We start from the raw sequence: 14,265 nt of genomic DNA, 5'->3' as shown, positions 1-14,265 counted from the left end.
TGGAGTTTAATTTAGATAAATGTGAGGTGATGCATTTTGGTAGATTGAACCAGGGCAGGACTTACTCAGTTAATGGTCGGGCATTGGGGAGAGTTACAGAACAAAGAGATTTAGGGGTACAGGTTCATAGCTCCTTGAAAGTGGAGTCACAGGTGGACAGAGTGGTGAAGAAGGCATTCAGCATGCTTGATTTCATCGGTCAGAACATTGAATACAAGAGTTGGGATGTCTTGTTGAAGTTGTACAAGACATTGGTAAGGCCACACTTGGAATACTGTGCACAGTTCTGGTGAGACAGTGCATCCTACCATCTTTGTTGTGTGAGGCACAGTGACACAGTGGTTAGCACTGCTGCCTCACATCAACAGGGACCCAGGTTCAATTCCCGGCTTGTGTCACTGTGTGTGTGGACCATTACACCATAAGATATAGCAGCAGAATTAGGCCACTCGGCCAATCGAGTCTGCTCCACCATTCAATCATAGCTGATATTTTTCTCATCCCCATTCTCCTGCCTTTTCCCCATAACCCCTGATCCCCTTATTAATTAAAATCCTATCTATCTCTGTCTTAAAGATACTCAATGACCTGGCCTCCATAGCCTTCTGAGGCAAAGAGTTCCACAGATTCACCACTCTCTGGCTGAAGAAATTTCTCCTCATGTTTGTTTTAATCATTTTAGTCTGAGGTTGTGCCCTCTGGTTCTAGTTTTTCCTACTTGTGGAAACATCCTATCCACATCCACTCTGTCCAGGCCTCACAGCATTTTGTAAGTTTCAATAAGATCCTCCCTCATCCTTCTAAACTCCAACGAGTGCAGATCCAGAATCCTCAACCGTTCCGCATACGACAAGCTCTTCATTCCAGGGATCATTCTTGTGAACCTCCTCTGGACCCTTTCCAAAGGCCAGCACATCCTTCCTTAGATATGGGGCCCAAAACTGTTCACAATGCTCCAAATGGGACCTGACCAGAGCCTTATACAGCCTCAGAATTACATCCCTGTTCTTGTATTCTAGCCCTCTCGACATGAATGCTAACATTGCATTTCCCTTTCTAACTGCCGACTGAACCTGAACATTAACCTTAAGGGAATCTTGGATAATGACTCTCAAGTCCCTTTGTGTTTCTGATTTCCTAAGAATTTTCCCATTTGGAAAATAGTCTGTGCCTCTATTCCTCCTTCCAAAGTGCAGAACCTCACACTTTTCCCCATTATATTCCATCTGCCAGTTCTTTGCCCACTCTCCTAACCTGTCCAAGTCCTTCTGCAGCCCCCCTGCTTCCTCATTGCTACCTGTCTCTCTACATATCAGATTTACGAATTACCTGAAGCAGAAACGCAGTGTAAACAGAACCGGAACAATCGGGATAAATCATTGGATCACATTTCTAGGTTCATAGAGAAGTGGACAAATTGCATTTTGTATTTGAAAGAATGGGAGAATTCTGGACATTTGTTGTTTGGTTATTTTAAATGTCAGGAATTAGCTGTCGCCAGTTTCCTTTCAATAGAAAACTTACACTGACACCAAACATCTTTAAAACAAAATCTCTTTCTGCTTCCAAGCTATTCCAAAGATAGAGGCAGCTCCACAGAGCAGAGACCTCACTCAGCAATTCAAAAATATATATTTCAAATTGAAGCAACTTATTTCATTTCAGTTCTGTTCCAAACAATGTAATTCTACACAGACAGATCGTACTAGAAACAGATGGCTCTTTAGATCAGATATTCCACTCAGTAAAAGAAGCACAATCTGTGTAATTCTACACTGACAGACAGACTCTGTAATACCTGTTCACTGGTGTCAGATATCCCTGTCTGGTTAGTGATCCACAAGCACTCTGATATTATTCTCATTCCCAGTGAATGTTATTTCAGAGCGATCGCTGTCCAATCTAACCATGATGTGGAGATGCCGGTGTTGGACTGGGGTAAACACCACTTGCCTCATAGCTAAGACCCTCCATACCAGGCAACATCCTGGTAAACCTTCTCTGCACTCTCTCCAAAGCCTCCACGTCCTTCTGGTAGTGTGGTGACCAGAGCTGGACGCAGTACTCCAAATGTGGCCTAAGCAGCGTTCTATATTGCTGTAACATCAGATTCCAGTTTTTATACTCTATGCCCCGTCCTATAAAGGCAAGCATGCCATATACCTTCTTCACCACCTTCTCCACCTGTGCTGCCACCTTCAGGGATTTGTGTACTTGCACACCCAGATCCCTCTGTGTTTCTATACTCCTGATGGTTCTGCCATTTATTGTCTCGCTCCCCCCTCCATTAGTTCTTCCAAAATGCATCACTTCGCATTTATCTGGATTAAATTCCATCTGCCATTTCTCCGCCCAATTTTCCAGTCTATCTATATCCTGCTGTATTCTCCAACAATGTTCATCACTATCCGCAAGTCCAGCAATCTTTGTGTCGTCCACAAACTTACTGATCACACCAGTTACACCTTCTTCCAAATCATTTCTATATATCACAAACAGCAGAGGTCCCAGTACAGAGCCCTGTGGAACACCACTAGTCATAGACCTCCAACCGGAAAAAGACCCCTCCACTGCTACTCTCTGTCTTCTATGGCCAAGATGTGGGAATGCCAGCGTTGGACTGGCGTAAACACAGTAAAAAGTCTGACAACACCAGGTTTTAGTCCAACCGATTTATTTGATAATACAAGCTTTCGAGGGGACTCACCCATCTAGCTAGCTCACCCTTTATCCCGTGAGATTTAACCTTTTGCACAACCTGCCATGAGGGACTTTGTCAAACGCTTTACTAAAATCCATATAGACGACATCCACGGCCCTTCCCTCGTCAATCGTTTTTGTCACCTCCTCAAAAAACTCCACCAAATTTGTGAGGCATGACCTCCCTCGTACAAAACCATGCTGTCTGTCACTAATGAGATTATTCCATTCTAAATGCGCATACATCCTATCGCTAAGAATCCTCTCCAACAATTTCTCTACCACAGACGTCAAGCTCACCGGCCTATAATTACCCGGGTTATCTTTACTACCCTTCATAAACAACGGTACCACATTGGCTATCCTCCAATCCTCAGGGACCTCACCTGCGTCCAGTGAAGAGACAAAGATTTCTGTCAGAGGCCCAGCAATTTCATCTTGTCTCCCTGAACAGTCTAGGATAGATGCCATCAGGCCCTGGGGATTTGTCTGTCTTAATGTTTCCTAAAAAACCTAACACTTCCTCCATTGTAATGGAGATTTTCTCTAACGGGTCAACACCTCCCTCTGAGACACTCCCAGTCAACACGTCCCTCGCCTTTGTGAATACTGTTGCAAAGTATTCATTTAGGATCTCCCTTATTCCCTTGGGCTCTAAGCATAATTCCCCTCCTTTGTCCCTGAGAGATCTGATTTTTTTTCCCTGACAACCCTCTTGTTCCTAACTTATGAATAAAATGCCTTTGATTCTCCTTAATCCTGTCTGCCAAGAACATTTCATGACCTCTTTTTGCCCTGTGGATGTGGTATGTGTTGATTTTCAGAAAGTTTTTGGTAAAGTCCCACGAGAGGTTAGCAGATGGGATTATGGGGAATGTATGGACATGGATTGAGAACTGATTAGCAGACAGGATTTATTACCAGAGTCTCACAGAGAAATGGTTTGGAGTCTGCTGGCTCCACATTCCAGAGATGGCGATATTAGTTTGACCCATGACCCCATGCGATGTCCTTTGCAGGTTCAGACCGGATTTGGCCGCCTGGGGAGTCATTACTGGGGATTCCAGACTCACGGAGTGAAACCAGATATCGTCACCATGGCAAAGGGAATTGGCAATGGATTTCCCATGGGTGCTGTGGTTACTACACCTGGTGAGTTCATTGGGCAAGCATAGTTCAAAGGTCAGGGGTTAAACAGACTCAAGGCACCTGTGACAGGGAACAAAGGACAAAGAAAATTCCAGCACAGGAACAGGCCCTTCAGCCCTCCAATCCTGCACCGACCATGCTGCCCCCGACTGAACTAAAACCCCCTACCCTTCCGGGGACCATATCCCTCTATTCTCATCCTATTCATGGATTTGTCAAGATGCCCCTTAAAACTCACTACCGTATCCACTTCCACTCCCTCCCCCGGCAGCGAGTTCCAGGCACCCACCACCCTCTGTGTAAAAAATCTGCCTCGTACATCTCCTTTAAACCTTGCCCCTCACACCTTAAACCTGTGCCCCAGTAATTGACTCTTCCACCCTGGGAAAAAGCTTCTGACTATCCACTCTGTCCATGCCCCTCATAATCTTATAGACTCCTATCAGGTCTCCCCTCAACCTCCGTCACTCCAGTGAGAACAAACCAAGTTTCTCCAACCTCTCCTCATAGCTAATGCCCTCCATACCAGGCAACATCCTGGTAAATCTTTTCTGTACCCTCTCCAAAGCCTCCACATCCTTCTGGTAGTGTGGTGACCAGAATTGAACACTATATTCCAAGTGTGGCCTCACTAAGGTTCTATAAAGCTGCAACATGATTTGCCAATTTTTAAACTCAGTGCCCCGGCCGATGAAGGCAAGCATGCCGTATGCCTTCTTGACTACCTTCTCCACCTGCATTGCCACTTTCAGTGACCTGTGTACCTGTACGCCCAGATCCCTCTGCCTATCAATACTCTGAAGGGTTCTGCCATTTACTGTATATTTCAGTACCAAGGATGTTGACAGTGGGGGATTCAGTGATGGTTACACCATCAAAGGGGCAGTGGTTAGAGTGTCTCCTGTTGGTGATGGTCATTGGCACCACACAACTGCCAGGCAATGCTACTTACCACTTGTCAGCCCAAACCTGGATATTATCCAGGTCTTGTTGTATTTTGAGATGTGAATATCTGTGGGAAGAGAAACAGGTTTAATGTCCTGAGTCAATCAGACATTTCAGTAGCTGTGACACAAAGATAGGGGAAGGAAATTTGAACCCCGATTCTCTCCACAGGCAGATTTCTGGTTCAGATTTCCACTGTCTGCACTGATTGTGTGTTGTGAAAACTGTCTCCATAAACTATATGTAAACTCAGTGTGATCATAGAGCATAGATACAGCCCTTCGGCCCATCGAGTCTGTGTGACAATACCCACCACTACACGCACACTAATCCCATTTTCCAGCGCTTGTCCCATATCCTTGAATGTTTTGATATTTCCAGCGCTGATCCGTATATTTTTTTAAAGGTTGTAGGATTTCCAGCCTTCAATACCCTCCCAGGCAGCACATTCCAGATTCTCACCACCCTCTGAGTGAAAAAGCTTCCTCTCAAATCCCCCCTGAATCTCCTGCTCCTTACCCTAAAACTCTGACCCCTGGTGACCCCTATTGACCCCTCACCCAAGGAGAAAAGCTGCTCCTTATTCCCCCTGTCCACACCCCTCATAATCTTATACACCTCAACCATGTCCCCCCTCAGCCTTCTCTGCTCCAGAGAAAACAATCCCAGCCTATCCAATCTCTCCGTATCGCTCAAATGCTCCGTCCCAGGTAACATCCTGGTGAACCTCCTCTGTATCCCCTCGAGTGCTATCACCTCCTTCCTACAGTGAGGTGAGTGGAACTGCACACAGTACTCCAGCTCTGGCCCAACCAACACTCTGTCCAACTCCAACATTCCCTCCTTGCTCTTATACTCTGTACCACGACTGATAAAAACAAGTGTCCCATCTGCCCTAACTCCCTGTTCACCTGCTCTGCCACTTTCAGGGATCAGTGAATAATGACCCCAAGATCCCTCTGAGCTTCCCAGTGTCCTGTCATTCATTAAATACTCTCTCATCTTGTTCCTTCTTCCAAAGTGCATCACCTCCCACTTGTCAGGATTAAATACCATCAGCCACTGCTCACCCATCAGCCCAACCCAGCTATATCTTCCTGTAATCTCTGATCATCTTCACTATTAACCACCTCTCAATCTTAGTGTCTTCTACAAACTTGCCTCACATTCCTCCACATGATCATCGATATTGTTTATCTGATGTTTGGTCGCTCTGATTGCTGGTGTTTGTGTTTCTCCTTCACTGGGTTTTTTAGAAATTGCTGCTTCAATGTCCCACGCAACATTCAACACATTCGGAGGGAACTCATTGGCCTGTGTGATTGGATCCACTGTCCTTGAGGTCAGATTCCCAACATCAAATCTTCCATTTATTGGGAAGGAGAGACGGGGCCAAAATCCTCACAGTGTATGGAGTGAGGGCGCGGGGCGGGGGGCGCAGGGTGGGGGGGCGCACAGAGCGGGGGGGGCGGGGGGGCGCACAGAGCGGGGGGGGCGGGGGGGCGCACAGAGCGGGGGGGGCGGGGGGGGCGGAGGGTGCACAGAGCGGGGGGGGCGCACAGGGCGGGGGGGCGCACAGGGCGGGGGGGGCGCACAGGGCGGGGGGGCGCACAGGGCGGGGGGGGCGCACAGGGCGGGGGGGGCGCACAGGGCGGGGGGGGCGCACAGGGCGGGGGGGGCGCACAGGGCGGGGGGCGCACAGGGCGGGGGGGCGCACAGGGCGGGGGGGGCGCACAGGGCGGGGGGGGCGCACAGGCGGGGGGGGCGCACAGGGCGGGGGGGCGCACAGGGCGGGGGGGGCGCACAGGGCGGGGGGGGCGCACAGAGCGGGGGGGCGGGGGGGCGCACAGAGCGGGGGGGCGGGGGGGCGCACAGAGCGGGGGGCGGGGGGGCGCACAGAGCGGGGGGGCGGGGGGGCGCACAGAGCGGGGGGGCGGGGGGGCGCACAGAGCGGGGGGGCGCACAGAGCGGGGGGGCGCACAGAGCGGGGGGCGGGGGGGCGCACAGAGCGGGGGGGCGCACAGAGCGGGGGGGCGGGGGGCGCACAGAGCGGGGGGGCGCACAGAGCGGGGGGGCGCACGGGGTGGGGTGAGGCTGTGACCATGTCTCTCTCTGTGTCTCTCTCGGAAGGTGATCGAGGCGGGGGGGTTGATGGGACGGTGCGAGGCTCTGGGAAATCATCTGCTGCTGGAACTGGCTAAACTGCGGCAGGAATTCCCGATGGTCGGAGACGTCAGGGGGAAGGGGCTGATGGTCGGCGTGGAGATGGTGAAAGATAAGGTGTGTGACCCTCAACCGGGGCGGGGGGGGGGGGGGGGGTGAGAGAGATCTTGTGTGTGTGTGTGTGTGTGTGTGTGTGTGGTGTGTGTGTGTGGGCAGTAATTGTGGGGATCAAGGGGATTTTGGGAGCACTGGTTTACTAAGTCTCAGTGAAACCCCATCCCCCACAATGTGAACACTCCCCAGTGCGAAGCCCCCCTCCAGTGCGGCACCGTCCCCAGTGCAAAGCCCCCCTCCAGTGCGGCACCGTCCCCAGTGTGACCCCCACCCACACAATGTGAATGCCAGAACCCTAGCTGCTGATTGGATTCAGTGATGTCTCTGTTCATTGACAGGAATCCCAGGATCCTCTCCCTGCGAAGGAAATAGATGAGATTTGGGAAGATTGCCGGGAAATGGGATTGCTCCTGGGGAAAGGTGGAATGTACGAACAGGTAATGGATCGAGCCCACCCCCCCACCCAATCCTTTCTCCAATCACCCAGACACGAAACTCAGAATTTTCCCAAAAATATTCCAAGTTTTATCACAGCAAGAAAACAGGATTCCTCCGAGGCATTCTCTCGGTCGAGTTCAGCATTCCCTTGGTACTCCGACAGCTGGGAGACTCATGTCGGTATGAGGGTGGGCTTAAATATGTTGTTGAAGCCGGCTGCAGAGTGCTGGGGGTGCCATTGCGCAGGTTCCCTGATCTCCCACACAGTGTACAGGGAGATCGCCTGCCACTCCCCCACCACCGACATGGGAGCTGCCCCCAATCGCTCACCGTGCTGATCTGCCAGCCACCCCCCTCCTCCCTCAAATTGCTGTCCCAGCCAATTCCCATCCCCACCTATCCCAATCACAGAATTACCCCACCCTCTTGACAGTACAGTTCCTGGTGGGCAGTGCCAGGCTGCCACTGCCCAAGGGGCACAGCCCAGCCCAGCCCCCGACAACCAGAGCGCTTCAATGATCTGCCGACAGTCTCCAGGACTCACCAATTACATTTAAATAAAGTATTGAATATTTAAATCAGCACGAACCCAATTCTCCGTCTCTTTCCTAATTGAGCATGGCATTGAGCTGCACCATTCTAACCTTGTGTCAGACACTGACAGATCTGCTGAGGTTTCACATTTTCTGTTCTTATTACAGAATTCTAGCGCCTGCATTATTTATCATTTAAATCAATTTAGCTTTACTCTGTATCTAACCCCGTGCTGTCCCTGTCCTGGGAGTGTTTGATGGAGGGACAGTGTAGAGGGAGCTTTACTCTGTATCTAACCCCGTGCTGTCCCTGTCCTGGGAGTGTTTGATGGGGGACAGTGTAGAGGGAGCTTTACTCTGTATCTAACCCCGTGCTGTCCCTGTCCTGGGAGTGTTTGATGGGGACAGTGTAGAGGGAGCTTTACTCTGTATCTAACCCCGTGCTGTACCTGTCCTGGGAGTGTTTGATGGAGGGACAGTGTAGAGGGAGCTTTACTCTGTATCTAACCCCGTGCTGTACCTGTCCTGGGAGTGTTTGATGGGGGACAGTGTAGAGGGAGCTTTACTCTGTATCTAACCCCGTGCTGTACCTGTCCTGGGAGTGTTTGATGGGGGACAGTGTAGAGGGAGCTTTACTCTGTATCTAACCCTGTGCTGTACCTGTCCTGGGAGTGTTTGATGGGGGACAGTGTGGAGGGAGCTTTACTCTGTATCTAACCCCATGCTGTAGCTGTTCTTTGACACTATCCCCATTGTGTTATTTACAGACATTCCGGATTACGCCTCCAATGTGCATCACTGAAGAGGATATTGATTTTGCTGTGGATGTTATACGAGTGGCCATGCAGAACCATGTCGAGAGAAGATCTAAAGCGTTATAGAGTGCAGATTATCAAACATTGTCAAGTATAACTGAAATTTACACAGAAGTGATCTCCTTCATTTCACTTTACTTCCATTGCCCAAACACATTGTTAAAAATTACCCTGACTATAACTTCACGGGCAAATCAGATAACTATCTAAATTTCAATCAAAACACTTGGTCTGGCTCACACAGTGCCCCCATCCTGCTCCAGTGCTGACTGATAGAGATTGGCTCTCAGTGATATGTTCACATCCTCATTTTCAAATCAGACACACTTTTCCCCCTCCCTCTCTCTGGAACCCCCCCCCCCCCGAGTCTCCTCAAACCTGCCCTCCACCAGTTCTGACCCACTGAATATCCCTCTTTATAATCACTCATTGTCGGCTATAACTTCCGTTGGCTTGATCCTTAGTTCCGGAATACCCTCCCTGCCCTTCTTTGCTCAAACTCAAATCATTTTAACAGATAAGGTGTTGAATGTTTTTTGTGGTTACGCCACACCCTGAGATCTCTAACATGGAGCATGCTCTGTACGTTCTGAGCTATCTACAATGTCCAACAGCGGGTCGAACACGCCTGCCCCATTTCCGTTCTGTGACTACCATTCCCTTCCTGTTTTTATCCTGACACAGTGTTACCTAACCCTTTAGCCCTGACCTGTGCTGACCTTGCCGGTCTGTCTGTCCAATAACCTACAGGAAGGCCACCAGAACAGTCAAGAGTTTTACAGCACAGAAAGTGGCCCTTCTGCCCATCCTGACTGTGCCAATCATCAAACACCAATCGATTCGAATCAAAACACTTGTCATTTCATTCCCAAACTATCAATGTTACCTTCAAGGAGCTTTTAAATCGATAACTGCTTCTATAATTGAGATTAATATAGGATTTTTACCTTTCAGTTACTCTGTGACTCTTGCTTCTTGCGAACGTTTCTCTGTTATATCAGATTGTTGCGTATTTCAAATGTTGTTTGAACACCTTACCCTTGGGTTATTTCCTCAATCATCACTCTCAGGCTCTCCACACGTCTAAGGAGCAATTTAGCATGTCCAGTCCACCTGCACATCTTTGGACTGTGGGAGGAAATTGGAGTGTCCAGAAGAAACCCGCACAGACATGGGGAGAACGTGCAAACTCTACACACTGATCCAAGCTGAGAATCAAACTTGGGCCCCTGGCACCGTGAGACAGCAGTGCTACCCACTGTTACCTGGGACAGAGCATTTGAGCGATACAGATTGTTTTCTCTGGAAAAGGGAAGGCTGAGGGGGTACATGATTGACGTGTATAAGATTATGAGGGGTGTGGACAGGGGGAGTAGGGAGCAGCTTTTCTCCTTGGGTGAGGGGTCAGAGTTTTCACAGTGATAGACATCCAGAGTTCTCTGGGCTCATTGCTCCTACATTTGCCCCGAAAGGGATGTTGTGACTGCATCCTCCCCTCTTCCGTTTGGAGCACCCACCGCCCCACACTGCTTTACTGTAGATTTTCCTCACATTGGCCAGATTTTTAAAATTCATTTGTGGGACATGGGTGTCGCTGGTTGGTCAGCATTTATTGCCCATCCCTAGTTGCCCCTGGAGGGCAGTTGAGAATCACCCACATTGCTGTGGCTCTGGAGTCACCTGTAGGCCAGACCAGGTAAGGATGGCAGATTTCCTTCCCTAAAGGATGTTAGTGAATCAGATGGGTTTTTCTGACAACCGTCAATGGTTTAAAGATCATCAGTAGATACTTAATTCCAGACTTTTCTTATTGAATTCAAATTCCACCATCTGCTGTGATGGGATTCAAACCCAGTTTCCCAGAACATTAAATAAGTTTCTAGATTAATTGCCTAGTGGTAACATCACTCAGCCGCTGCTGCCTCCTGCCTTAATAAAATCTGCCTTTCCCCAATCCAAAACTGCTTTTTGCAGTCCATCTTTTTCCAGCAAACTAAAATTGTACTGTGTTGTGATCGCTATCGCTAAAATGCTCCCCTACTGGCACCTCAACCACCTGTCTGGCTTCATTCCCCAGAGTTAGACCCAGCACTGCCCCATTCCTTTTTGGACTCTCTACATATTGACATAAAATGTTCTCCTGCTGAGATTTTTAAAAATCCACCATTTCTAAGCCCTTAACACTGTGACTGTCCTAATTGATTTTGGGAAAGTTGAAATTCCCTTGTATAATTCCCCCATTATTACTCTTACACAGCCCTGTGACCTATTTACTGCTCTATCTCCAGCTGACTCTTTGGGGTGTTACAATACAGTCCCAGTAACATGGCTGCCCCATGTTATATTTCTAAATTCTACTCACAAAGCCTTGTTTTGACCCTTCCAAGATATCACCTCTCCTGACTGCAGTAACTGACTCCTTAATTAACACAACGCCTTCTCCTCTTTCACTCCATCCTGTCTCACCTGAAGATTCTGGATCCCAGAATGCTGAGTTACCAAGCCGGTCCCTTTCTCAACTATATCTTTGTGATGGTGACGTATTCACAATTCCACTTATCAATCCAGGTCCATTATCCATTTTACCGATAATATTCCTGACATTAGTAGCCCCCTTACCTTACTCACTTGGAACTCAGCATGGGTGAACTCCCTGTCTTGGTTCCTTTACTATAGTAAGCTGTGTTCCCATTGTATTAACACTCTGTGTCCACACCACAACCCCCACCCCCGCACTCCCCAAACTAGTCTAAGCTCCTCCCAACAGTACCAGCAAACCTACCCGTGTTGGCCCCAGTGTGGTTCAGACAGACTGTTCCGTTTGTACGTATCCCACCCTTCCTCAGGAATGCTCCCAATGATCCAGGAATATTAAACCCTCCCTCCTCACCAACTCTTCAGCCAATCTTTCATCTGTCCTATTTCTGTGCTCAGTAGCCGGTGGCACTGGGAGTAATCCAGAGATTACAGCCTTTGAGGGGCTCCTGGAATTCCTGCTGCAAAATCTCATCATTCATTCAACCAACTGTGGTGTTACCGTGACCTCTGATTTATTTCTGTGGGTTACGCAGTTAGTGACACGGAGAGTTTGTTATATATAATCTCCAGGGGGGGGGGGAAACAAATCATGTACTTTGAGAGAATGGGGGCTCTCAGCAGCACCACGAACAGGAGCTGGTTCAATGCAGTTTGGACACATCAGTGGCTCAAGGGAAGGCATCCTGGAAGTTACCACGGATGGGACTGCATGCGATGGTCAGCATTTAATCTCAGGGAAGCGGAGATTCACTTTGAAACCCAGCTTTCTCCTCTTGCTGCTTAATGAGAATGTAGAAATGGGAAAGTGAATAAGGGATAGGACCTGGTTGGGATTGTGGTCGGTTCAGACTTGATGGGCCAAATGGCCTCCTCCACTGTTGGAACTCTACGATAAAATTAATTTAAAAACATCTTCAATTTGATAAGCAGCTGTAAATAACAAAAATTGAACTGACAGAGAAGTATGTTGTGACACTGTCAGAGGTCAGCCTCAAAACACTTACAGCAATAAACATCATCCAAAATCTAACCAGCAACCCAGCACAACTGAAAAACTAACACCTAATTAAACCCCAAACCAAAATGTTTTGTGCGTGATAGTCTCAGATGTGTACTTGGAGACGGGAATCTCTGTGATCAGTTGTTGATGCACTTACTGTAATGAGAATTACGAAAGCAGTTTTGCTGTTGCTGTGGGAGATGTGGCTAAGACTATAACTCACAAAAGGATAATGAAGTGTGGGGTTTCAGCATATCAGCTCCAAGAAGATTAATTTAAGGACCATGTTCCCAAACAGAAGTGGAGCTGTGCAAGGCCATTGCTCCTTTTGCTACATATAAATAGATTGTGGAATCAGTAACAGACTGCCCAGCATGGTAAACCACAGTGAGGGTGATCGAAATCACCCACAGCATTCTCACTGTAACATCATTGCAGTGTTAACATAAGCCTACTTGTGACAGTAATAAACATAAAAAACATGACAGGATTAGGAAGGTGTGAGGGAAGAGATTGGGAGAAACAATGTGGGGTCAATGACGTGGTTCTGTAGAGTGTGCAGGAACCGGGTGACCTGGGAGTATCTGTGATCTTTGCGAGTGAACAGAAAAGCATTTGGGATTCTGGGTTTGGTAAACAGAGGCAGAGAGTATCAGAACAGAGAATAGTACCAGAGGCTGCACAGAATTTGAGTGTTGCTGAAGAGAGGGAGATGTTACTGAAGTTTTTCATCTTTCACTCATCAGGACAAACACAAGAATGCCAAATTTCAAACAGGATAAAACAACCTGATTGGTTAACAAGTCAACTTTGGTGTTACCATAGGGAATGCAATGGGGCTGTTGAGGGGAGTACAGTAGGATGAGAGAGGAATTGGCGAATGTGGACTGGGGGAGCGCGTTGGAAGGTAGGTCTGCTGAGGAGCAGTGGAGGATTTTTAAGGAGATCTTTCTTGGTGCTCAGCAGAAATTTATTCCAATGGTCAAAAAGGACCGTAGGAGGAGAAGTAATAAGCCGTGGATAACGAAGGAGGTGAAGGAAAGAAAAGCGGAGGCGTTTAAGAGTAGCTAAGAGTAGTGGGCGAGAAGAGGATTGGGAGAGGTTTAAATGTCAACAAAGATTGACAAAGAAATTGATAAAGAAGGGTAGGATAAACTATGAAGCTGGGCTAGCGCTTAATATAAAAAAGGATAGCAAGAGTTTTTATAACTATATAAAAAGAGGCTGGCTAGGGTGAACGTTGGACCCTTAGAGGATGAGAAAGGGGACTTAGTGGTAGGGGATGGGGAAATGGCTGAGGTCTTGAATAACTTTTTTGTTTCGGTCTTCACGGAGGAGGACGTGAATAATTTGCCGGGTGTTAGAGATGGAAAGGTGGTAGGACTGGAGGGTCTCAATGACATTACTGTTACTAGAGAGGCGGTGCTCGACAGACTGGAGGGGGCTGATTGTGGACAAGCCCCCAGGACCGGATGGAATGCATCCGAGGGTTCTGAAAGAAATGGCAGAGGTGATAGTGGATGCCTTGGTGGTTATTTTCCAGACATCGCTGGATTCCGGGGAAGTGCCAGAAGATTGGAAAACGGCTAATGTTACACCGTTGTTTAAGAAGGGTCCCAGGCAAAAGGCGGGGAATTATAGGCCTGTTAGTTTAACGTCTGTTGTAGGTAAAATGTTAGAATCCGTCATTAAGGAGGAAATAGCGAGGCATCTTGAGGGGAATTGCTTGATAGAGCAGACGCAGCACGGTTTCGTTAAAGGGAAGTCGTGTCTGACAAATTTACTGGAGTTCTATGAGGATGTGTCTAGGGCGGTGGATAGAGGAGAGCCGGTGGATGTGGTCTTTCTTGATTTTCAGAAGGCGTTTGAC

The 14,265-nt window shown here is 48.3% G+C and overlaps 1 protein-coding gene across 2 annotated transcripts in view; it reads left to right on the top strand.

Annotated features, from left to right (window-relative positions):
* The window catches only part of agxt2 (alanine--glyoxylate aminotransferase 2), a 56,017-nt gene extending 46,802 nt beyond the window's left edge, over positions 1-9,215 (top strand). For both annotated transcript variants that reach the window (XM_080183019.1, XM_080183018.1), the window contains 5 exons: positions 3,720-3,852; positions 6,051-6,136; positions 6,925-7,074; positions 7,410-7,508; positions 8,810-9,215. In XM_080183019.1, coding sequence (XP_080039145.1) covers positions 3,720-3,852; positions 6,051-6,136; positions 6,925-7,074; positions 7,410-7,508; positions 8,810-8,923 — 582 coding nt within the window. In that variant the 3' untranslated portion in view covers positions 8,924-9,215. The remainder of the gene's footprint in view (positions 1-3,719; positions 3,853-6,050; positions 6,137-6,924; positions 7,075-7,409; positions 7,509-8,809) is intronic.
* Positions 9,216-14,265: the final 5,050 nt, after the last annotated feature.

Source organism: Carcharhinus amblyrhynchos, unplaced genomic scaffold, assembly GCF_965287045.1.
Source record: "Carcharhinus amblyrhynchos unplaced genomic scaffold, sCarAmb.v2.hapA chromosome_117, whole genome shotgun sequence".
Taxonomy (NCBI): domain Eukaryota; kingdom Metazoa; phylum Chordata; class Chondrichthyes; order Carcharhiniformes; family Carcharhinidae; genus Carcharhinus; species Carcharhinus amblyrhynchos.
This window is presented reverse-complemented; position numbering and strand designations above follow the sequence as displayed.